Source organism: Eubalaena glacialis, chromosome 19 (genome assembly GCF_028564815.1).
Source record: "Eubalaena glacialis isolate mEubGla1 chromosome 19, mEubGla1.1.hap2.+ XY, whole genome shotgun sequence".
Taxonomy (NCBI): domain Eukaryota; kingdom Metazoa; phylum Chordata; class Mammalia; order Artiodactyla; family Balaenidae; genus Eubalaena; species Eubalaena glacialis.
In genome coordinates, this window is record NC_083734.1 from 44,083,123 (window position 1) to 44,109,675 (window position 26,553).

The 26,553-nt window shown below is 38.9% G+C and overlaps 1 protein-coding gene across 1 annotated transcript; it reads left to right on the forward strand.

The window, feature by feature from the left end:
• The first annotated feature begins 18,160 nt into the window (after positions 1–18,160).
• KRT20 (keratin 20) lies at positions 18,161–26,298 on the forward strand. Its single transcript, XM_061176311.1, is given in 9 exon segments — positions 18,161–18,232; positions 18,235–18,567; positions 20,487–20,569; positions 22,775–22,931; positions 23,277–23,438; positions 23,630–23,755; positions 24,698–24,912; positions 25,633–25,676; positions 26,201–26,298. Coding segments are annotated over 9 exon segments (1,290 nt in total).
• The last annotated feature ends 255 nt before the right edge of the window (positions 26,299–26,553 follow it).

Genomic DNA, 26,553 nt, shown 5'->3' on the forward strand with positions numbered 1-26,553 from the left:
AAAAGAATTCAGAATAATGATAGTAAAGATGATCCAGGACCTCGGAAAAAGAATGGAGGCAAAGATCGAGAAGATGCAAGAAATGTTTAACGAAGACCTAGAAGAATTAAAGAACAAACAAACAGAGATGAACAATACAATAACTGAAATGAAAAATACACTAGAAGGAATCAATAGCAGAATAACTGAGGCAGAAGAACGGACAAATGACCTGGAAGACAGAATGGTGGAATTCACTGCTGCAGAACAGAATAAAGAAAAAAGAATGAAAAGAAATGAAGACAGCCTAAGAGACCTCTGGGACAACATTAAACACAACAACATTTGCATTATAGAGGTCCCAGAAGGAGAAGAGAGAGAGAAAGGGCCCGAGAAAATATTTGAAGAGATTATAGTCGAAAACATCCCTATCATGGGAAAGGAAATAGCCACCCAAGTCCAGGAAGCACAGAGTCCCATACAGGATAAACCCAAGGAGAAACATGCCGAGACACATAGTAATCAAATTGACAAAAATTAAAGACAAAAATTATTGAAAGCAACAAGGGGAAAATGACAAATAATATACAAGGGAACTCCCATAAGGTTAACAGCTGATTTCTCAGCAGAAACTCTACAAGCCAGAAGGGAGTGGCATGACATATTTAAAGTGATGAAAGGGAAGAACGTACAACCAAGATTACTCTACCCGGCAAGGATCTCATTCAGACTCAATGGAGAAATCAAAAGCTTTACAGACAAGCAAAAGCTAAGAGAATTCAGCACCACCAAACCAGCTCTACAACAAATGCTAAAGGAACTTCTCTAAGTGGGAAACACAAGAGAAGAAAAGGACCTACAAAAACAAACCCATAACAATTAAGAAAATGGTAATAGGAACATACATATTGATAATTACCTTAAATGGGAATGGATTAAATGCTCCAACCAAAAGACACAGCCTTGCTGAATGGATACAAAAACAAGACCCATATATATGCTTTCTACAAGAGACCCACTTCAGACCTAGGGACACATACAGACTGAAAGTGAGGGGATGGAAAAAGATATTCCATGCAAATGGAAATCAAAAGAAAGCTGGAGTAGCAATACTCATATCAGATAAAAGAGACTTTAAAATAAAGAATGTTACAAGAGACAAGGAAGGACACTACATAATGATCAAGGGATCAATCCAAGAGGAAGATATAACAATTATAAATATATATGCACCCAACATAGGAGCACCTCAATACATAAGGCAACTGCTTACAGCTATAAAAGAGGAAATCGACAGTAACACAATAATAGTGGGGGACTTTAACACCTCACTTACACCAATGGACAGGTCATCCAGAGAGAAAATTAATAAGGAAACACAAGCTTTAAATGACACAATATGGCAGATAGATTTAATTGATATTTATAGGACATTCCATCCAAAAACAGCAAATTACACTTTATTCTCAAGTGTGCACGGAACATTCTTCAGGATAGATCACATCTTGGGTCACAAATCAAGCCTCGGTAAATTTAAGAAAATTGAAATCATATTAAGCATGTTTTCCAACCAAAACGCTATGAGATTAGAAATCAATTACAGGGAAAAAAGCGTAAAAAACACAAACACATGGAGCCTAAACAAAACGCTACTAAATAACCAAAAGATCACTGAAGAAACCAAAGAGGGAATCAAAAAATACCTAGAGACAAATGACAACGAAAACACGATGATCCAAAACCTATGGGATGCAGCAAAAGCAGTTTTAAGAGGGAAGTTTATAGCAATACAAACCTACCTCAAGAAACAAGAAAAATCTCAAATAAACAGTCTAACCTTACACCTATAGGAACTAGAGAAAGAAGAACAAACAAAACCCAAAGTTAGTAGAAGGAAAGAAATCATAAAGATCAGAGCAGAAATAAATGAAATAGAAACAAAGAAAACAATAGCAAAGATCAATAAAACTAAAAGCTGGTTCTTTGAGAAGATAAACAAAATTGATAAACCATTAGCCAGACTCATCAAGAAAAAGAGGGAGAGGACTCAAATCAATAAAATTAGACGTGAAAAAGGAGAAGTTACAACAGACACCACAGAAATACAAAGCATCCTAAGAGACTACTACAAGCAACCCTATGCCAATAAAATGGACAAAGGGGAAGAAATGGACAAATTCTTAGAAAGGTATAACCTTCCAAGACTGAACCAGGAAGAAATAGAAAATATGAACAGACCAATCACAAGTAATGAAACTGAAACTGTGATTAAAAATCTTCCAACAAACAACAGTCCAGGACCAGATGGCTTCACAGGTGAATTCTATCAAACATTTAGAGAAGAGCTAACACCCATCCTTCTCAAACTCTTCCAAAACATTGTGGAGGAAGGAACACTCCCAAAGTCATTCTATGAGGCTACCATCACCCTGATACCAAAACCAGACAAAGATACTGCAACAAAAGGAAACGACAGACCAGTATCACTGATGAATATAGATGCAAAAATCCTCAGCAAAATACTAGCAAACATAATCCAACAATGCATTAAAAAGATCATACACCATGATCAAGTGGGATTTATCCCAGGGATGCAAGGATTCTTCAATATACACAAATCAATCCGTGTGATACACCATATTAACAACTTGAAGAATAAAAACCATATGATCATCTCAATAGATGCAGAAAAAGCTTTTGACAAAATTCAACACCCATTTATGATAAAAACTCTCCAGAAAGTGGACATAGAGGGATCCTACCTCAACATAATAAAGTCCATATACAACAAACCCACAGCAAACATCATTCTCAATGGTGAGAAACTGAAAGCATTTACTCTAAGATCAGGAAGAAGACCAGGATGTCCACTCTTGCCACTATTATTCAGCATAGTTTTGGAAGTCCTAGCCACAGCAATCAGAGAAGAAAAACAAATAAAAGGAATACAATTGGAAAAGAAGAAGTAAAACTGTCACTGTTTGCAGATGACATGATACTATACATAGATAATCCTAGAGATGCCACCAGAAAGCTAATAGAGCTAATCAATGAATCTGGTAAAGTTGCAGGATACAAAATTAATGCACAGAAATCTCTTGCATTCCTATACACTAATGATGAAAAATCAGAAAGAGAAATTAAGGTAACACTCCCATTTACCATTGCAACAAAAAGAATAAAATACCTAGGAATAAACCTACCTAAGGAGGCAGAAGACCTGTATGCAGAAAACTATAAGACACTGATGAAAGAAATTAAAGATGATACAAACAGATGGAGAGATATTCCATGTTCTTGGATTGGAAGAATCAACATTGTGAAAATGACTATACTACCCAAAGCAATCTACAAATTCAATGCAATCCCTATCAAATTACCAATGGCATTTTTTACAGAACTAGAACAAAATATCTTAATATTTGTATGGAGACACTAAAGAGTCCGAATACCCAAAGCAATCTTGAGAAAGAAAAACGGAGCTGGAGGAATCAGTCTCCCTGACTTCAGACTATACTACAAAGCTACAGTAATCAAGACAATATGGTACTGGCACAAAAACAGAAATATAGATCAATGGAACAGGATAGAAAGCCCAGAGATAAACCCACGCACATATGGTCACCTTATCTTTGATAAAGGAGGCAAGAATATACAATGGAGAAAAGACAGCCTCTTCAATAAGTGGTGCTGGGAAAACTGGACAGCTACATGTAAAAGAATGAAATTAGAACACTGCCTAACACCATACACAAAAATAAACTCAAAATGGATTAAAGACCTAAATGTAAGACCGGACACTATCAAACTCTTAGAGGAAAACATAGGCAGAACACTCTATGACATGAATCACAGCAAGATCCTTTTTGACCCACCTCCTAGAGAAATGGAAATAAAAACAAAAATAAACAAATGGGACCTAATGAAACTTAAAAGCTTTTGCACAGCAAAGGAAACCATAAACAAGACCAAAAGACAACCCTCAGAATGGGAGAAAATATTTACAAATGAAGCAACTGACAAAGGATTAATCTCCAAAATTTACAAGCAGCTCATGCAGCTCAATATCAAAAAAACAAACAACCCAATCCAAAAATGGGCAGAAGACCTAAATAGACATTTCTCCAAAGAAGATATACAGATTGCCAACAAACACATGAAAGGATGCTCAACATCACTAATCATTAGAGAAATGCAAGTCAAAGCTATAATGAGGTATCACCTCACACTGGTCAGAATGGCCATTACCAAAAAATCTACAAACAATAAATCCTGGAGAGGGTGTGGAGAAAAGGGAACCCTCTTGCACTGTTGGTGGGAATGTAAATGGATACAGCCACTATGGAGAACAGTATGGAGGCTCCTTAAAAACTAAAAATAGAACTACCATATGACCCAGCAATCCCACTACTGGGCATATACCCAGAGAAAACCATAATTTAAAAAGAGACTTGTACCACAATGTTCATTGCAGCACTATTTACAATTGCCAGGACATGGAAGCAACCTAAGTGTCCACTGACAGATGAATGGATAAATAAGATGTGGCACATATATACAATGGAATATTACTCAGTCATAAAAAGGAATGAAATTGAATTATTTGTAGTGAGGTGGATGGACCTAGAGTCTGTCATACAGAGTGAAGTAAGTCAGAAAGAGAAAAACAAATACCTTATGCTAACACATATATATGGAATCTAAAAAAAAAAGTTATGAAGAAACTAGGGGCAGCACAGGAATAAAGACGCAGATGTAGAGAATGGACTTGAGGACACGGGGAGGGGGAAGGATAAGCTGGGATGAAGTGAGAGAGTGGCATGGACGTATATACACTACCAAATGTAAAATAGATAGCTAGTGGGAAACAGCCGCATAGCACAGGGAGGTCAGCTCGGTGCTTTGTGACCACCTAGAGGGGTGGGATAGGGAGGGTGGGAGGGAGACGCAAGAGGGAGGAGATATGGCGATATATGTATATGTATAGTTGATTCACTTTGTTATAAAGCAGAAACTAACACACCATTGTAAAGCAATTATACTCCAATAAAGATGTTAAAAATAAATAAAGTCCACTCCTGATTTTTAAAAAATAAACAACAATAAAAACCCTTGACAAAATACAAATAGAAGAATATTTCACACATACATGTATATGTTCGTTTCTCTTTATATATTGTATATATACTAAGCATCATGGTTCTAAAAATAAAGCATTTTTTACTGCAAAAAAAAAAAATTAGGCTCCACTTGACAAAATAAAGCATTCAAAACTGAAATGTACAACCAATTGAAACATCCTCTTACATCACTACTACTGTAATTTTCTAGCAGTTGTTCGCGAAGAATCACCTAGAGGATTTAAGACACAGATTGCTGGGCTCCTATCCCCAGGGTCTCGGATTCAGAGGAACAGGTAGGGCCAGAGAATTTGTATTTGTAACAAGGTCACAGGTGATGCTGATGCTGCCCATCTGGGGACCACACCCTGAGAACCCTGCTTCCCCATCACTCCCCAGGAGGGCTCAGGCACTAAGTTCAAGCACCTGTGAATGATCAGATGCCCTGCCCCTCAACCCAACCAAGCTAACCAGCTGCTGAGTACATGATTACAGCCCTTCTCAAACTTTAATATGCACGCAAATTGCCTGAGGATCTTTCGAAAATGCAGGTTCTTATTCAGTAGGTCTGAGGTGAGGCCCAAGATCTGCATTTCTAACCAGAGCCCAGATAAAGCCAATGTGGTTGGTGCAGGAAACAAACTGAGGTAAAGGCATTACAAACTGTACCAAGTAGATTAGTATAAAATTAAATGACTTAGGTCTCAGAACTTTGAGTTGGTTCAAAGCATTTGATTTCGGGTCTGAGCACTAGAAGTACCACTACACTTTAACATTTTATTAAAATTTTTGACAAAATAGAAGCAAGTTAACATTTAACTTCCATCCATATAAAACTTCCATCATGAATGGGCCCAGCTGACTCACTGGCGCTACCCAGGTGTACCTGAGCTCTGTGCAAACAGTGTAGATAATAGTAACCCTGGCGGAGATGGCTGGGCAGGTGGGACTGCTTATACATGTTGATTTAGAAACTTACTCTTTGTCCCATGGTGAATGGTGTTTTGTTACATATTTATAGCATTTAGCCTTCATTGACATCCAGCTTTGGAACACCATTGTCTAATGTTTTATTGAGGCCATCTGTCTATGAAGCCAACCTTGCAGGAGAGACTCTGACATAATGAAAAACCCATGAATTAAAAACTAACCAGACCTCCCTCACTCTCTTCCTTTCTTTCTCCCTCTCAAAACATGTCAGAAAAGAATAGCTCTGCTGAGAATGGTGCTGTCATTCATTACATCATTGAATAAAAAATTATTCTTGTCTCATCTTTGGCCTGCCCTTCCTACCATTTTTGCTAAACTAATCAACCTTCTGATTAAGAAAAGCCTAACTAGATGTCACTGATTCCAACAAGGGCTAAACTGAACCCTACCTTTGGTTTGATTATGATAAGATGATTTACCTAATCTATGATAAGGGAACATACAGCACAAATATCATTAGAGGAGGCGGTGTGCAATCTCAAATAACAAGCTTTTCAAGTCATCAAGCAGCAGCTCTCAAACTTCACCGACTGGCCAAGGACTGTTAAAATGTAGATCCTGATTAAGGAGGTGTGTATGGGACCCAGGGGCACCTACACCACGAGACTGAGGACCACACTTTGAGGAGCTGAGCTCTAGAATCGTCCCCTCCGCTAAGGTAGCCACTAACCTCACGGACCTGTGGAGCACTTGAAATGTGACTCATCTAAATGGAGACGTGCTGTGAGTGTGAAATGTGCACCACATTTTAAAGACAGCCCCCCAAAATAAAAAAGGTAAAATATTCAATATCTCATATAATAATAATTAATTATTATTATTATTATTATTAATTAATAATAATGATTTTATATTGATTGTATGTTTGGGATATATTGGCTTAAATAAAATATATTATTAAAATGAATTTCACCTGGGTTTTTGTTTGTTTTGTGTATTTTGGATTTTTTGTGGGGTTTTTTGCCATATCCCTCGGCTTTCGGGATCCTAGTTCCCTGACCAGGGATCGAGCCCGGCCCCTCAGCAATGAAAGCGCTGAGTCTTAACCACTGGACCGCAAGGGAATTCCCTTCACCTGGGTTTTTTTAAATAAATTTATTTATTTATTTATTTATTTATGGCTGCGTTGGGTCTTTGTTGCTGCACGCGGGCTTTCTCTAGTTGCGGCGAGCAGGGGCTACTTTTCGTTGCGGTGCGTGGGCTTCTCATTGCAGTGGCTTCTCTTGTTGCAGAGCACGGGCTCTAGGCGTGCGGGCTTCAGTAGTTGTAGCGCACGGGCTTAGTTGCTCCACAGCATGTGGGATCTTCCCTGACCGAACCCGCGTCCCCTGCATCGGCAGGCAGATTCTTAACCCCTGCACCACCAGGGAAGTCCCTTCACCTAGGTTTTGTGGGGTTTTTCTGTTTTCTTTTTTTTTTTTTTTTTTTTTTTTTACTTTTTTAAATGTGACTCCTAGAAAACTTTAAATGACTTATGTGGCTCGCTGTTGGACAACACTGTTTTGGGAGCTTATCCATCCTCTCCATTTGGTTATAAACTCCTTGGGGTGGGAGCATGGGACCAGCCCTGGACGCCACCATGGAGGGAACAACTTGATAGCTGAGTTCATCTCTCAAGGTCTCACCACACCAAGTTTGTTTCTCTGGTTCCCTCCACCCCAGTACACACACACGGGAGTAGAGAAGACTTGAGGACAGGACCTTGTCTATGCTCAGTGCGCAGCAAGGAGCCTATTATCTAAGTAATCTATGAGTATCTGATGTGTTGATGCTCCATGTAAATCATTCACAACTCCCCACACTTATGATACTGGGTTGGCCAAAAAGTTCATTTGGGTTTTTGGCCAGCCCAATACTGCTGGGTCACTGTGTAGATTTCAAAGTTATCATGCTTTCTCAATTACATTTTCATCCAGAAGGCTGTTGTTCAGCTTATCTAGTGTTAGCTACACCAATCAACATCAATTTCACAATGTTATTAGCCTAGTGTATATTGAATGGTGTTAGTGGCCCTTTCCTTGTCACCATCACCAAGTTTACAATTATTGCACTTCTACTATGATCACTGATGCAACTAGTAGCTACAACTCACTGAGCGCTTCCTACTTGTCAGGTGTTGGGCTAAGCACTTTGAAAAGGTCATTTCATTCAGTCCTCATGACAATGCTATGCTGGGCATCATTCCTACCCTCCACTTTCCATACGAGGAAAGTGAGGCTCAGAAAGGTTAAGAACCTCGCCCACGTTCACACCGCAAGCAAGCAGCAGAAATGGGATTCCATCCGGATCTCCAAAGGATTGTACTTTCAATCCTTGGTGTGTATAATACTGGCAGCGTTTTCAGGATCGTCTGTGCAGCTAAGAGGCAAAAGTGATGTTGGATGTTTTGAATAGTGCTTTTTAATATCCACACCAAGACAAAGACACTTTAATTCTTTTTCTGGGTCTATCTTTAAAATGTACACATTTCTCAGTAAATAAGAAAACAGAAAAATGTCATCTACCTTTTTTCCTTCAAATCAAGGAACATGTAAACCTGACATTGCCTTTATACCAGACTGTTGCGAACATGTGTATACACATAAATACGGATTGTATACAAATATGTGTATATATACATACACTGCATTTCAGTTATTAATACGGGGCATATCAGACCGATGCATTGGACAAATCGGTTTAAAAGGAAAAATGGAGGAATAATTCAAAACCAATTACCAATGAATTGTTTTATGATGAAGGCACAAGTTTTGGAATGGTCTTTGAAAGACAGACTTTTAATTTTTGCGTCAGTTTCAGTTTTGAAGTCATTTTTTTCCTAATGATTTTATTCCTTCTTCATCAAAAGAGCTGGTTCATCCAGAAAGGAAGATTTAATGATGACAGTTTTACTTCAGGGATTATCACCTGTGTATATAAATACAATTTTAAAACATTAAAGACTTGAAATAATATACAAACTACTTGTTAAATCCATTCTGACAGAACTGTAAAAAGGACAAAATCTTCTAAAAATTTCTTGTAGCTCTACCAAAAAATATTTCATTCAAGTTTCCACATAAAAATGTTGGATAAAATTCCTGGAATATTGAGATGCAAAATGATGGAGACAAAATGATCATAATCATTGTGACGAAACAGATTAAGGATCATGGTTTTAACATGTGTGACAGGTCAGAATAATCAGTCTCCATGTTTACTCTTCAACTAGTTGATCATTGCTTCTAGGGTCAATTTTGCTGTATAGTTTTTCCATTTTGGTAATGCTAAGGCACTATGTCAGTGTAATCTAGGAGGGAAAAGCATCTGAATTCGAGATTTAAAACCCGAACTTTGGTCAAATGTCATACTTATTATGTTCAATAAACATAAATGATGACTGAACACACACCACATTAAATACTGTGCTTTTAAAAAGCCACCAGGTAAATCTTTAATAAAGCCTCAACTGACTTAGGAACAGAATGAGTCCTGCAGTAAGAAACAAAATGAATTATTGGTACAGATCAAATTGCCCAGAAATATCATGTGTCAACATTAATGTCAGTTCCTCAGAACCAATACATTGCTCCTTAATTACTCCAGGCTTTCAAAGCCTGCAGTCCTCCTGACAGCTCATTTCACAGAGATGCATTTAGTTTGAAAAAGTGTGTGTGGCTACCAGCCCGTCCACTCTATCAGCAGAAGACTTGGCCATAAAATCCTGTTATACTTTGCCCTGGGTAGCAATTATTAAGTATCGCTCAACATACGTGTCAAACATATGAGAAATTGCTCCAGGCTTTTTCTACATTTTCATTGCTTAAAAAAGTAGAAAACACCAAACAAAGAGACCACTGTGGAACACAAGGCATCAGAAATATTATTGCATTGTGAGAGTCGAATAGTAGCAACTCATTCTTGAAAAAAATATTGATAAGCCAAGTCTCCATTGACACATAGTAAGTCCCTAGAAAGGTATAAAGCCCCTGGTTATAAGGGTAGGAAACATATCACAGGAACAAAACGCAAAACTGCAAAAAGCTATGCTATCTGCAATGGTTATTGTCACTGTTGAATCTTGTTGTGATGATGGTAGTTTTTTGCCTTCACCTTTCTAAATCAGGTTAAACAGGACTCCTCACAGTGGGATTGTTTCCTCCTGACTCTCTGACACCCAAGCAGGATTTATCTAAGGATTTATTACCTTATTACACGCTGGCATCCCAAGACCACCCTCCTGGTCCATATCAAAAAAAATCTTAAAAAAAAAAACCTGTGTCCCAGCACTGGACCACACAGCCTATACTGCACTTTAAAAAAAAAGTTAGTATTTTTTATGAATCTGTAATTGATACATATATTGTATTATATTTTGTGTTGAAAATAGTAATATGTAGGAAATGAAAACACAAACATGATAATTTTGGTTTGGATTTTTTGTTCATTTATTTAATATATCAGGAGCCTCAAATATGGAAATGGTCCAAATACCCTTCAAATTCTGAAAGGACTTGCAAAAGGATTGTTCATACAGCTGCAGGAGGATTCTGTGACCATCATTTGCAATCAGCCATACCATCTACATATAACCCTTCATCACATGTAATTTAGTTTTGCCTGTTTTTGTACTTTACATCAATTGAATTGTCTGGATACATTATTTTGTGTCTTGTTTCTTTCATTAAACATCATGCTTCTTAAGATTCACCCATGTCAAGAATGCAAGAATGTGGTTTATCTATCTTAAACTGCTGCATACTATTCCATTGTATGAAAATACATCAACATATTTATTCACTCTACTGTTGATGGACATTTAGGTTGTTCCAAGTGTGTGTGTGTGTTTTAGCATTATGAACAATGCTTCTGTGAATATTTTTGTACATGTGTTCAGATAAATACGTGCAGGAGTTTCTCTGGAATATATAAACAAGAATGGAATTACTGGATGATAGGTATGTGCACGGTCACCTTTTTGAGATATTGTCAACCTGTTTTCCAAAGTAATTGTGCCTATTTACACAGCCACTGTCAATGGATGAGAATTTTCCTCGACAACAATTTGGCAGGTGTGAAACAGGACATTTAGCTTTCCTCTTCTGTGCAAGTCTACTCATATGTTTGCCCATTTTCCCACTGAGTTGTTTTTCTTTTCCTTATTGATTTGTAGGCATTGTTTTCACATTCTGGAAACTAATTCCTTGTCAGTTACATGTATTCTAATTATCTGCTCCATGTTTGAGGCTTTCTCCATTATAATTACGATATCCTTTAATGAACAAAGATTGTTACATTAGTAGCAATTTTGTACTTTACAGTTTGCACTTTATGTGTCTTGCTTAAGAAATACTCCTTTACCCTGATTCCTAGAGATATTATTCTGTATTTTCCTTTAAACATTGTATAGTTTTTACCTTTCACATTTACATCTTTAATGAATCTGGAATATATCTGTGTATATTATATGTAATTTTGCCTGAGATAGGAATACTATTTCCATCTTTTAAATGTGGAAATACTCTATTCCTTTCCACACTGGTTTGTAATGCTGAACCAGTTGCAAATTAATTTTCCATATGCCGACCTGTTTCTGAGCTCTTTGTGCTGATCCGTTGGTTTATTTTCAGGTCAGTTTAGGAGCCATTACTCATCATTTGAAGGGCAAAACTGCAAAATTAGGAATTGTAATACGCACTCTTAAATGTCAATGTCTAAAGTTCATCTGTATCTTTACCCTTTTCCTGAAGGGTCAAGACCTTAGAACAATTTAACTCCATTTATCCCTTCCAGCTCTCATCTAGTTTAATTCTATTTTGTTTTTCCTTCAAAAGACATATTTTATAGCCAATATTCACTAAAATTTGGTCACATTTTAGCACTTTATTTATTCATCATCCTTTTCTCACCTCAGATCTTCCATCTGAGATCATCTTCTTTCAGCTTAAAATACATTCCTTTTAGTGAGCCTGCTGAGGGCAAACTTGGTTTCTGTTATCCTGAAAATGTCTTTATTTTACTCTCATTCTTCAAAGATACTATCACTGAGAAGGAAAATTCCAGGCAGTTATTTTCTCGCAGCCCATTGAAGATGCTGTTCCATTTCCGGGGTCCACTGTTGCTCTTGAGAAATCAGCCATCAGTCTAATCACTATTCCTTTGTCTTTCTTTTCTTGTTACCTGCTTACAAGATCTTCTCTTTATTATTTGGTTTTCTGCTCTGATGTGTACAAATGTGATTTATTTTTATTTATTTTGCTTGGAATGCATTAAGTTCTCTTAACCTGAGAACGTGTTTCTTTAAACAATTCTGGGGGCTTCCCTGGTGGCGCAGTGGTTGAGAATCTGCCTGCTAATGCAGGGGACACAGGTTCGAGCCCTGGTCTGGGAAGATCCCACATGCCGTGGAGCAACTAGGCCCGTGAGCCACAACTACTGAGCCTGCGCGTCTGGAGCCTATGCTCCGCAACAAGAGAGGCCACGATAGTGAGAGGCCCGCGCACCACGATGAAGAGTGGCCCCCGCTTGCCGCAACTAGAGAAAGCCCTCACAGAAACGAAGACCCAACACAGCCAAAAATAAATAAATTTTAAAAATATGGAACTCACCATCTAAAAAAAAAAAAAACAATTCTGGAAATTTTCACCTCATATCTCATTGAATGTTTTCTTTTCCCATTCTCCCTTGTCTCCATCTGGAACTCTGAGCAGACATAGTTAGACCTTCTTACTCTAGCCTTCATGTCTCTTGACTCCTCTTTTGTCACTTAGCTGCATTCTGGATAAGGTATTCAGAGCTATCTTTTTGTTCAATAATTCTCCCTTTGGCCTTGCTTAATCCATTGTTGGACTCATCCACTGAACCTTTTTTTTTAATAAATTTATTTATTTTATTTATTTGGCTGCATTGGGGCTTCATTGCTGCACGCAGGCTTTCTCTAGTTGTGGCGAGCGGGGGCTACTCTTTGTTGCAGTGCACGGGCTTCTCATTGCGGTGGCTTCTCTTGTTGCGGAGCACGGGCTCTAGGTGCGTGGGCTTCCGTAGTTGTGGTGCGTGGGCTCAGTAGTTGTGGCTCGCGGGCTTCAGCAGTTGTGGCTCGCGGGCTCTAGAGTGCAGGCTCAGTAGTTGTGGTGCACAGGCTTAGTTGCTCCGCGGCATGTGGGATCTTCCCAGACCAGGGCTCGAACCCATGTCTCCTGCATTGGCAGGCGGATTCTTAACCACTGTGCCACCAGGGAAGTCCTCATCCACTGAACTTTTAATTTTAATTATAGCATTCATTTCTTCTGGGTTCTTTTTCAAAGCTTCTGGTAAGTTTTATAATCTCTTAGTACTTGCCCAATTTTCAAGGTTACCTTTCATTTACTAAAACACTTTAATATGAGTAGATTATATTCTCCTTCCAATAATTCCACAGCTAAAGTCTTTGTGGACCCAATTCCACTGTTTGTTGGTGTGCTCACACTCCGCACAACTTTATCTGTAGGGATTCTCTGAGCCTATGTCGAAGTTACATTATTTTAGAGAAGATTTCAGCTTCCTGCTGCCAGTTGGCTGAGGGCATCATTCAGCCCACAAGGACAACTTGAAATTCAATGCTCCACTTCAGGTTTTCAGATTACACACAGACACATGTAAATACAGACAACAAACTGTGTTGGGCCAGCTGTGGTTACAAATTCTCAGGGAAGATTTATTTTTCCTCTGCACCAACCACCAAGGCTGAGACAGAATATTTTCCTCATGGTACCCTTCTGCATGGTGGCTTTATTTATATGCACCCTTACTCTGAAGGCATAGTTCTTCAGGATACTAGGTTTACATAGATGTTCCCTGTTAGTATTCCCACTTTAAGCAGGTGCTGGTCTCTCCTGTGCCCTTATAGACATCGTAAAGTAATCTCAATATCTCCATGACAGAGCAAAACTCACAGGGTGCAAGACAACTTTCTCACCTACTTCTCTCCTAAGATTCCTATTTTCATTTCCCTTTTGATCTCTGAGAAATCTTTCCTTCCATAACAGGTCTTCAATAGGTTTGAAAAAATAAATAGATAGATGATAGAAAGATAGATAGGTAGGTAGATAGATAGACAGATAGATAGACAAAGGAAGGGAGGGAGGGAGGGGGGAGGGAGGAAATAGTATAATGCACTTTAATTGTATCCATTGGAAACATTCGGGAGAGGGGCATTAGATGTACCCAGTATGCCATACTCCATGACATGAACTCCTGGGTTGCAACTCTTTTAATTTCTTAACATGACCAGTAGAAACAGCAGCCAATGGTCGGGAAGAACCTCTCCACACTGGCAAATGTTTCTTCTCTCCTCCAAGTTGTGCATCAGCACTTTTATTCATTCATTCATTTATCATTTACATGGCAAGTCATATCAAGTGCCTACTAGGTTTGAGTCACTGTGAGACAATACATCTGTCAACTCATTGAAGCACAGCAGGGCAGGATCACCAAGTAAGTACAAATCAAAACCTGAATATAGGAGATTAACCGTGTAAAACACAATAATGTAAGTTTACTATATCAGCATCTCAAAATGTTTCATTATAGAAATTTCCAAACAAATACTAGAGTAGTTAGAACAGTATAACAAATCCCCACGAACCCACATCCCAGCTTCAACAAATAAGTCATACCCAAACTTCCTTCATCAATACTCCCAACCTCTTTCTCCCTCTCATATTATTTTGAAGCAAATCGGAGACATTGTATCATTTGACTTATAACTAATTCAGTAAGTACATCAGTTTTTAAAGCACAGAGGCTATGGTTTTTTCTGACTTAACTGTGTGATGTCTAGAACCACGATGCCTACAAACGCCCACAGTTCCTATATGTCATCCTTCTCAACCAGTGAAAGTATGCATCCTAACTAAGGTGTCTGGGAAGAAAACGCCCCCTCCACCAACACCACACCCCCAGAGATTGCAGACTCTACATCTACTACATCTGGGCTGCAATAGCTTCTCCGTGATGGAAAAAAAAAAAACCGAAAGTCCTCTGGAAACTATAGTACTTATGATAACTCTCCAAATTACCACCTATACTTAATATTAATCATTAACACCCTTAGTGGAATCTGTCTCAGAGGGCAAAATGTACTTCCTATTAGTTACATGGAAGTTGGGATATAAAAAATATTTATTTACAGATACAGTCATCCAACAGACTGGAATATCAGGGGCTCTAAATTTATGACTTGTATATGAGCAAGAGTTAATAGGATCTGTATCTAGTCCTTAGGTATAATTCAGAAAAATTAATTGCTGTGAAATACTAGCCTGGTTTCCTGTGGTCACATTACGAGATATAATAATCTACCAAAGCATAAAACTCAGTGTGATAAAGGAGATATCAAATTCTCCTGCCGTTACAGAAACATGTGGAAATCTTCTCAATACGAATTTTTCTACTGCAGCAAATAAGTAGATTGGATAACTGAACCCCATATTAATAACCCTACTATGTCGTATTTTAGTTTAAATTTAAAGCCTCAAAAGCTTACAAATACTAGCTAAAAATTCGTGGAATAACACATAGACAAAGTTATTTCTCCAAAATAACTTATTTCACATTCTGTCATTGGTGGTGAACTCTCAGTGAGTGTTGACTGATGCATATATGAATGGATAAAAATATAAGAACTGTCCACACATAAACCATAAAGTGCATGAAATAGGTTTAACTCTGTCTTGTAATTTTTACTTTCATAATATAACTGAAGCAAAGTCTAATACAAAGTATTATTTTAAAGTACACTGTTTGTAAAAGAGAAATAATATAGTATCATCTCCTTTTTCAAGAAGGATGTTTGTTTTAAAAAAAGCCCTCAAACTCAAAAGTAAAAAAGCCATTAGTTTCAGAAAAAACAACAACAAAAATAAGCCACTAAAACAAGTAAATTCCAAAATTTTCAGAAATAATGTGCAGGGATTTTGGATACGCCATTTTTTAGGGTTTTTTTCTTTTTTGTTTGTTTCTTTGCTTGCTTGCTTTAATCATATACAAACCTCAATTCAATTCAATGATCAGGATGAGTGTTAATGAGGCTTTTTCTGTGACATTTCCAATCCCTTCGCTTTAATTTGATAAAGGAAACAACTTAAATGTTTCAGGGGAGGTATGAATTCTTTGTCCAGGCAGTTTGAATGAGGCGGAGCAAATAAACAAATTCCGTTCATCAGATCCCCACTGGTGAGATGACACTCCCAGCTCACCATGAGTATGGAGGTCAACACACCTGCAGTGGTTTACTGTGCGATCATGGAGGCTGGGTGCAGCCCCAAGGCACTGAGCACATTCCTCCCGTGCATGGAATTGCTCTGCTCTGTGCGGTGAGTAGGGAGACCTGTGGGAAAGATCTGGCTTCTGTGGAAGCTTCTGTTGGGGAAATCCACTGGGGATTCTAGGAGGGAGCAACTGCAGCTTTAGGATGGATGGAGCACCGTCTGTCACGGTGGGTGTTGCGCTGAACTTACACAGGGAGAGAGACTGCCCCATTCACCAGGTCAGGTGCAAAGCACTATGGTATCTATTCTAAGTTTCTAGAGAAGACCTAAAGCCAGGCAGTGACTGAGAAATTTAAATGCATTATCTAGTCTTAGGACATTAGAATTAGGGAAAAAACTTCAAAATCATCTATCCACCTAAATTCGTTTTATTCATTTTCCCAAATTACATCTCCAAATGTATAAATGTTTTATTCCTGTTTTAAATATTAGAGGTTTTATGTTTGTATGAAGTATTTTAATCATCTTATAAAATATGATCTTTAAACAGGATAAACTCAGCCCCCAAAAAACGTAAAACAGAGACTCTGAAGAGTGGCTTAGCAATACATATAAACTATTGTTCTTATGCGAATCAAAACCACAATGAGATATCACCTCACACCTATTAGAATGGTTATCATCAAAAAGACAGGATAACAAATGGTGGCAAGGTTGTGGAGGAAAGGGAACACTGGTGCACTGTTGGTGGGAATGTAAATTGGTACAGCAATTGTGTAAAACAATATGGAGGTTCCACACACACACACACAAATAAAAATAGAACTACCCTACAATCAGGCAATTCCACTTCTGGGTGTATATCCAAAGAAAATGAAACCGCTGTCTCAGAGATATCTGCACTCGCATGTTCATTGCAGCATTATTCATAATAGCCAAGATATGGAAAAAGCTAAGTGTCATTCAATGGATGAACAGATAAAGAGGAAGAAGAATATAAGAATATATATATATATATATATATATATATATATATATATATATATACCTCCTGCCATTTGCAACAACATGGATAGAGCTTGAGGGCATTATGTTAAGTGAAATAGCCAAGACAGAGAAAGAAAAATACTGCATAGTATCACTTACACGGGGAATCTTACAGACAAAAAAAAGTCAAACTCATCGAAAAGAGCCTAGAAAAGTGGCTGCCAGGGACTGGGGGAGGAGGGTTAAAGGAAATGGGGAGAAGCTGGTAAAAGGGTACAAACTTTTAGCTCTAAGATGGGTAAGTTCTGAAGACCTAATTTAAAACATGGTGACTATAGTTGATAATATAATTGAAATTTACTAAAAAAGTAGAACTTATATGTTCTCACCAAAAAGAGAAAAAGATTTTTTAATTTTTAAACATTTTTTATCATTAGTGTGATTTACTATTATGTACCCACATCTGTCTTTTTAGATAAATTATTCATGGAGATTGCAAATATGCTTTATGTGTATCTTAGGATGAAAGAAAATGTGCCAAGGCAGGTGCAAGGGCTAAAAGAATACAGCTTCCTGTTTTCCTTTGTTTCCTCTGTTGAAAAAAAGAAATCACCCCTGAGAAAAGCCTCTAAGAAAGGCCTCTAGTGGTAATTTTTGGAATGGTATTAAATAGATTGCTGTACAAAGGGGGAAAAAAAGGCAAAGCAAGGTGGACTGTGGCGTCTATCGTAAAGTGACATGTCAGCAGAGGAGGCGATTCTCCTGTGAATTCTATAAAAGGTCAGCCCATCCACGACCGAGAGACAGCCTCTGCTCTATCCCTTCTGAAGCTACAGCTGCTTCCTCCTAGAATCCCCAATGGATTTCAATCACAGAAGCTTCCACCGAAGCCTGAGTTCCTCCTCCCAGGGCCCTGCACTCAGCATGAGCAGCTCCATATATAGGAAGGGGGCACAGAGTACCTCAGGGTCGCACCCAGTGTGTAATGGGGGGCTGGAGGCCACGGCACCCGCACCTCGACCTCTAGACACGTGGTGAGCTATGGGAGTGACCTCGCTGAAGGGAACCTGTGTGTTGGCAATGAGAAGATGACCATGCAGAACCTAAATGACCGCCTAGCAAGCTACCTAGAAAAAGTGCGGTCCCTGGAGCAGTCCAACTCCAAACTTGAACTGCAGATCAAACGCTGGTATGAAACCAACACGCCTGGCACCTGTCGGGACCACAGTGCATATTTGGAACAAATCAAAAAGCTGCGAAATCAGGTGAGGCCTGACACCTGTGCTTTCTACTCCACTGTTCAGCTGCATCATACATCAAGAAGGGCATATATGTTAGGTGGGTCTGAATGGACATTGTAAAGCAAATCAGGCTTAAATGCTACATCTATAAAAATGGCATATTCTATCATCTACCCTTGGTGCTGGAGTACCTGACTACATAATAGGATGACTGTAAACCATACATTTAAAAAAATAATCTAATTACATACAAAATATTAAAATTTTATCCTCCAGGCTTATAATCTGTATTTTTGTCACAGTTTACCAAGTCAGGACTAAGTGGCTAGTGAACATTTTTTTTCTGGAAAGATCTCAAATTTTTTTATGTGGTAATAAATCTTTCTTAGTTTTTTTACCTAATTTCCATCAACTTTTAAAACCCCAGTCACTTTAGAGATTTTCCTCCTTTCATTTATATAAAAGTTGTAATACAAGTATTACAATATGATCCAGAATGCTGGATCATAAATTTCTATGATAAAGTGATTCAGGGTGGAAATGGGAGCAGGGGTATTGGTCTTAATGATAAGTGGATTTTAAAATGTCTTTAAAATGTTTAATAATCTGATCATCATCAGCAAGCAGTTCAGAAACCATCTCTACAGTAATAAAATGTTTTATTGCTCCCAATTCAAATTTATTGCAATCGTACCTGCTCCCATGTCATACCAGAAAGGTGGAGTTCTCCATTTTATCAATTATGTGGAATAAAAGAAGACTTTGCTCCTAACTGAAGATTTTGAGTATGACACAGGACACTTACTCTGTTTTAAAATTCTTATCTAATCAAGAAAAGTGTCCCTTTCGTTTTCATTTCTATTTTAACATTCCTCTTTCTTTTCAGCAAAGACCACTCTCTTTTCTTGCGTTGTATTAGACATCAGTGCAATTTGATTCAGATTCCACAGGAAGTTACTCTGGGGTTTCAGGAACCGTGGGGATGTGAGGCAAAGGTGTTTAAATTGCCCCTGTGCCAACAGGTCATTCTTTGCAGGCTCCCACTAAAAACGTTCAAAATCAGCCAACCATTCTCCCCCAGCCATCTCATGATTTGTGGTTCTGAAGCTATTTGTCATCCCAAACACGTAGGCACAGCCAAATGTTCCATTTACCTGGGAAGACCCAGTATATGAAGGAAGGCAGCTCTCTCCAGGACGAGATCTGCTGAAAGAGACACGCTGTTACAGCATCTTTTACAAGCAGACTTCTGATCCATATGCATCTTAGAGGACTCACCCATTAGGTAGCCACTTCTTAAAATCAAGGGCTTATCCATCCTGATAGCCCCAGTGCCTTGCACAAATCCCACCGTATAGCAAGTGTGCATTCGTTCAGCCAAAACTTAGTACACACTGACTAGGTGCTGGGCACTGGGGAGTATGATGGTGAACATAATGTGATTTAGGGGGAAACAAGCATGGACAAAGGCAGCATTATCCCACATGGAAGGATAAAGGGAGGGCTGTGTAAGATCATGAAAGAACAGGCAGTTCATCCAGCTCTGTTTTGAGGAAATCAGTGAAGGCTTTCTTGAAACAATGAAGTCTAAGCTGAGACCTGGAGGAGGATGAGTTCACCAAATGAGAGGGGCTAAGAGGAAAGTTCTAAGCAGGAACAACATCAAAGGCAAGGCACTCAGTAAGGTCTGATGGCTCATGTGGAATTAAACTCTCCATTTGTAGAATCATAAGAAAGCTGACCAAACCCTCAGGACTAGAGTTGCATTTTATGAGTCTATCATGTTAAATCCCCATCTCGATATTCCTCCTTTCCGTTTTCACGTGGAAATCCTTGAGATGAACATCATCTTCGATACAAGAGGGGTCGTATCTGAGGATCAACTCAATCATTTTAGACTCCTGTCCAGTTGAAAATGTCATTCTTTCTTGCGCATTTTCCAGATTAAAGATGCTCAACTGCAAAATGCTCGACGTGTCCTGCAAATCGATAATGCTAAACTGGCTGCCAAGGACTTCAGGCTGAAGTAGGTGCTCTGATACCATGGTAACACTTCCTGCAAAGAAGTGTCTTTCAGTGGTCCTTCATGACACTCGGCTTTCCACACTATTGTTGGCAAAGGAGCTACCATTGAATAGTCTCAGAACCTTGGTGTTTAAAGGGTGTTAGAAGCTTTCTGGTCTAGCCCAGCATCAGGACTGGACTTCTCTCTCCCACAGTCCTAAGATATGGTCACCCAGCGTGTAGATGAACACCTCCAGTAACTACTACTGTTCTCACTCTTCAGCTCTGGTTGCTAGAATGTTCTTTTTTAGTAACCTGGCATCTACCTTTTCACCCCTTGACCCTCATTCTCTTCTTTGGAGTAATAATAAGGCAATTTACATCTCCCCTTCTGCCTAAGTGCCTTTCTGTTATCTAAAGAGAGCCATTTATCTACCCTCAGTGATTCTCTAAGTGAGTCATCCATGTTCCTTTAAGCACCTACAAGTAAACAACCCGAGTTCCAGGGGTGACTCTTAATGCTTTCTAGTTTAACAGTGTTTTACAATATGGTCTGACCGACCAAAGAACTAGGTTGATTAAAGCAGTTCAAATTGTGTTCACTCTCTTGTGGTCACATCACACTACATGTGATCAGAGCTGTTCCTAATAACTGCTTCTACACTAGGGCTTCCTCATCCTGAATTTGTACAATGCATTGGCACTGAAGAGTTCTTTGTGGTTTAGAAGGGCAGCATTTTAATGATACAAGGGATCAGAAAGAAAGAAATGAGAAAGCAGATCTGAAAATTAAAGCATTAAAAGTTCATATATACAATGGAAGATTACTCAGCCATAAAAAGAAACGAAACTGAGTTATTTGTAGTGAGGTGGATGGACCTAGGGTCTGTCATACAGAGTGAAGTAAGTCAGAAAGAGAAAAACAAATACTGTATGCTAACACATATATATGGAATCTTAAAAAAACAAAACAAAACGGTACTGATGAACCTAGTTGTAGGGCAGGAATAAAGAGATAGACACAGAAAATGGACTTGAGGACATGGGGTGGGAGGGCGAAGCTGGGGAGAAGTGAGAGTAGCATCGACATACATACACTACTGAATGTAAAATAGTTGGCTGGTGGGAAGCAGCAGCATAGCACAGGGAGATTGGCTCGGTGCTTTGTGATGACCTAGAGGGGTGGGATAGGGAGGATGGGAGGGAGGCTCAAGAGGGAGGGGATATGGGGACACGTGTATGCAAATGGCTGATTCGCTTTGTTGTGCAACAGAAACTAACACAGTATTGTGAAGAAATTATACTCCAATAAGGATCTACTAAAAATAAATAAATAATTTTAAAAGGTTCATTAATTCCAGTCAGCATCTGAATGCCTCATTGCATTATCCTTTCTTAAAGTTTACTACTTTAATAAAAATGGGAATATATAAGATCGTAGAGGAGAATGCATGAATTTTTATGATAATTCACTTTGGATGCATCTGTTTACAAAGTAATAAAAATAAACTGATCAAGTGCATTCATTAAGCAAATCTAACTAACCATTATTTAATATCAGTAATGAGAACCCTTTGCTAAAACAGTAATCAGAGCAAAATATTATTTTGATTTAAAAAAATACATTCTAGAATTCAGGAACTTTTTTTTTTTTTTTAGAAAATATGTGCTGTGCTAGTTTTTTGTGTTTTTTTTAAACTTTTAGGTTTATTTATTTATGGCTGTGTTGGGTCTTCGTTTCTGTGCGAGGGCTTTCTCTAGTTGCGGCAAGCGGGGGCCACTCTTCATCGCGGTGCGCGGGCCTCTCACTATCGTGGCCTCTCTTGTTGCGGAGCACAAGCTCCAGACGCGCAGGCTCAGTAGTTGTGGCTCACGGGCCCAGCTGCTCCGCGGCATGTGGGATCTTCCCAGACCAGGGCTTGAACCCGTGTGCCCTGCATTAGCAGGCAGATTCTCAACCACTGCGGCACCAGGGAAGCCCAGGAACTTTTAAAAGTAATTTCAGATTGATTTTTTTACTAATCAGTCCAAATCGCAGAGACTATATTATGATCTGATTCCAAGGTTCTCAAGAACATTTTCAGAACGTATAAAGGGAGACACAGTGATGCATTGAAATTGATCTCCTTGTATACCACATAAAGATCGATCTCATCATTTTAAGATCATCTCTTCTATAATGGTTTCAGAAGGACTCAATTATCTCTCCATACTACTTAATTCACAGGTATGAGAGTGAGCGGGGGATCTGCCTAGCAGTGGTGGCTGATCTCCAAGGCCTGAAAATGGTCTATGATGACCTAATCCTAATGAAGACAGACTTGGAGATTCAAACTGAAGGGCTGAATAAAGATCTGATGCTCCTCCAGAAAGAACACGAGGAGGTGAGAAAATATTCAGAAGCGGTGTTGGAAATGATAGAATGGCTCTAGTAATAATAAGGAGGAGGAGGAGGAGGAAAAAGAGGAAGATGTGGTGATGGTGGTAGTGGTGAAGAAAATGACAACGAGAATGATGTGAGCCCTAACAGCTTTTCATAACGCTGCTGTCAGGGTTAAATGACTTAGAGCAGTCTCTGGACCATAATAAGTCTTAACTAAGTTGTTATTTTCTTTCTGCGTTACTCATCCCCAATGAAAGAAGCCAGAAGACTTACTATGTCTTTTCGGCACAGCCTCACCTGAGAATGTGCTTCAAGACTATAATCAATCAGGATTTTCCCTCTCTAGGAAGTGAGGAGCCTACATGCTCATTTGGGCAATAAGGTAAACGTAGAGGTGGATACTGCTCCAGGCCTGAACCTCAGCGCCATCATGAGTGAAATGAGGCAGAAATATGAAGCCATGGCCCAGGAGAACCTTCAGAAGGCCAAAGAACAGTATGAGACCCAGGTAATAGCATAATTCTAATGGGTAAGCAAAATGTGCGGAAGCTGTCTTCCAAGAAAGAGATTAACTCATTTCCTTCCTTCCCTCCTCTCCCTCTCCCTCCATCCTTCCCTTCCTTCCACCCTCCCTTCCTTTGTTTCTTACTTTCTTTTTCTTTCTTTCCTTACTTATTTTTTTCATTTTTGGAACTTTAGATTGAAACTCTGCAACAGCAAGTCACAGTGAGCACTGAAGAGTTAAAAGAAAGCAGGGATCAAATAAAGGAGCTGAGACGCACCTACCAGAGCCTGGAGATACAGCTCCAGTCCCATCTCAGCCTGGTAAAGCACATCTAACTTTTCAGCGCTCCTGGGGTGTGTGTTTACTAAGTGCCTGTATCAGGAACTCTGGAAATGCAAATACCTATAAGAAATAACCACCCCCGCCCCGGCCCCTTGCAGAACAGGCAGGGAAACAAGTCAAACAACTGATTATAATGAAAAGACAGAAAAAAATCAAGGGAAAGGGCAAGACTCTGCAAGGATGCAGAGGACAAAGTAGAGCTGGAAGATTTCACAGGGCAAGCATCATTTAAAGTAGATCTGAAAAACTGAGATGAATTTTTAATTGAAGAATAGGGGTCAAGACATTCCAGGCTAAGCATAACAGCTCATAATGCATTATGCTGTGGTAACAACCCCCAGATCACGGTGGCTTACAATAACAACACTACATCCTGCATGGGCTTGCTGCAGCTCTGCTCCATGATACTTCCACTCCAGGGTAAGTCTAAAGGAGCAGACCCTACGTGTTGTGCCAGAAGGAAAGGGACAATGGCCAGACCATGTGACAGCTCTTAAAGCTATCTTCTCAGAAAAGGCATTTGTCAGTTTCACTTGCATTTCATTAGCTAAAGAAAGAGGGTCACATAACCAAGCCTGGCATCAACGGGTTTAGAAAGTCCAATCCTCCACATGGAAAGGCACCACAAATCCCAGGGAGGGGAAGCAAATACTGAGAACAATAATACACTGTACCACAGTAAGAGAACAATGAGTGCAAAGCTGAAATCAAATAAACAAAAAAAACCAAAAGCCAGTGATCCTAGTTAGGTTTGGCTGGCTGAGGTTGCCTACATGGAAAGAGTGGGAGATAAAGCTAGAAATATGTGTGATACCTACAATGACTAGCTATAGAAATTCTCCTCAAAAGAAATTAAAATTGAGCCACCTCTTAAATCAAGTCCTCAAGTAAGAAACATCCTCTTTTTCTTGTGCTCATAGAAAGAAGCTTTGGAGCATACACTAGAGGAGACCAATGCTCGTTATTGTAGCCACTTGGCCATAATCCAGACACAGCTTAACTTCCTCGAGGGCCAACAGATTCGGACCGATACAGAACACCAGAGCCACGAATATAATATCCTCCTTGACATAAAGAGCCAGCTTGAGCAGGAAATTGCTACCTACCGCTGCCTTCTGGAAGGAGAAGATGTAAAGTAAGGCTCTCAGAATCAAGGGGTATGTGTCAATGTCTATATGCTGTTACATTTTACTGTCCATACCTTAAACTCTGTCACTCGTTCCCCAGCACCAATGCAATCCCTAGCACAAAAGGAATTGCACACACCCCACCACTACCACCAACAACAACAAAACAAAAATATACCAACCAGTACGCACATCTCCCAATACCAAGTACAACCTTTATACTTGAGGTCATGTCATAGGACTGAGGTAGAAGATGGTTGTGGAGGTGATACAGATTACGCTTATGTTAATTTTTATGATTAATACATAATCGAAAGCACTATAACTTTTTAGAGTTCTCATTGCGAGGTCATGAATTGAACAATAGGCCACAGAAGTCTGTGGGAACCAGTTTGAGAATCATCATGTCTTCAAATACCACACCCACAAAAGGCAACAAGAGAACACAAGATGTAAACTTCCACTGTCATTTTGTTATTTTAATTCAGAAACTTCTAGCATATGTTAAACAGGTCAGTTTTGAAGCTATGTATTTTTCAAGTTAAAAAGTAAGACACTCAAGTTTGAAGTAACAAGCATTGTAAAAGGGGGAAAAAATACAAACAGCAGTAAAACTTACATCACTCAGATTTTATTTTGAAACAACAAGGCAGGAGAGCGCTTCATTTTCAAAATGGCAATAGCGCTTTTTTCTGTTTCTTTTTCTTTTCTTAAAAAAAAAAAAACGGAACTACAGAATATCAGTTAAGCACCCTGGAGGAGAGAGATAAGTGTTCTAATTTTCACACATTTCCTATAAGACTGAATTCTCACTTAGTAGTTTACAACTAACAAGTAAACTGCCACTGGTGAAAAGCAAAGGGAGGTCAGTTCTCAAGTAAACAGATGTACCCTAGGGATGCTGAAAATCAGGCACATCACATAAAGAAACCCTCCATATGGGAAATTTCTCACATTCCCAATGACAGGGTGATTTTCTTGGCCCATGCTATTACTGTCCTGAGACATCCTAAGATTCTGAAAGGGAAAAATAAAATGAAAATGTGCATTTTACTTAATTTAATATGGCATATTTCTTTGGCGGGGAGAGTAGAAAATGCGTAAATTTGGGAAGAGTGGCACGTTTTCTGCACTTATTTATAAAATGGACTTAAGATCATTTAAGAAAGAGAATGGATTCAACCTTTTTCTAAAAGAAGGAAATACATACAAAATAATAATAATTTAAAGTTGAGTATTATAAACCAGCAGAGTCATGTGTCTGAATTAACATTTTATATTTAAATCTAAATTCAGATATAAAGAAAAGCAGAAAGATTAAGACAGTTGTACAAGAAGTAGTGGACAGCAAGATTGTGTCATCTGAAGTTAAAGAAGTGGAAGAAAGTATGTAAATGGCTGCCAGAAGGTGATGCTGCTGAGTTTTTGAAAGAAATGTAGCTATAACTTTTGCTCCCTATGAGAAAGCGGCATCAGAAAGCACCATTAATGCTTCGTAGTGATTAGAAGAGGGGAAAAAGCCCATTTATCAGTCTCTGTAATTGAATATAAATGTTTCACTCAGGGGAGCTGCAAATTGCCTGCAAAAATGAAATCCAATGAGCACTAGGATATTTAAAATATCATTACTGCCACCTTTACCACAAAAC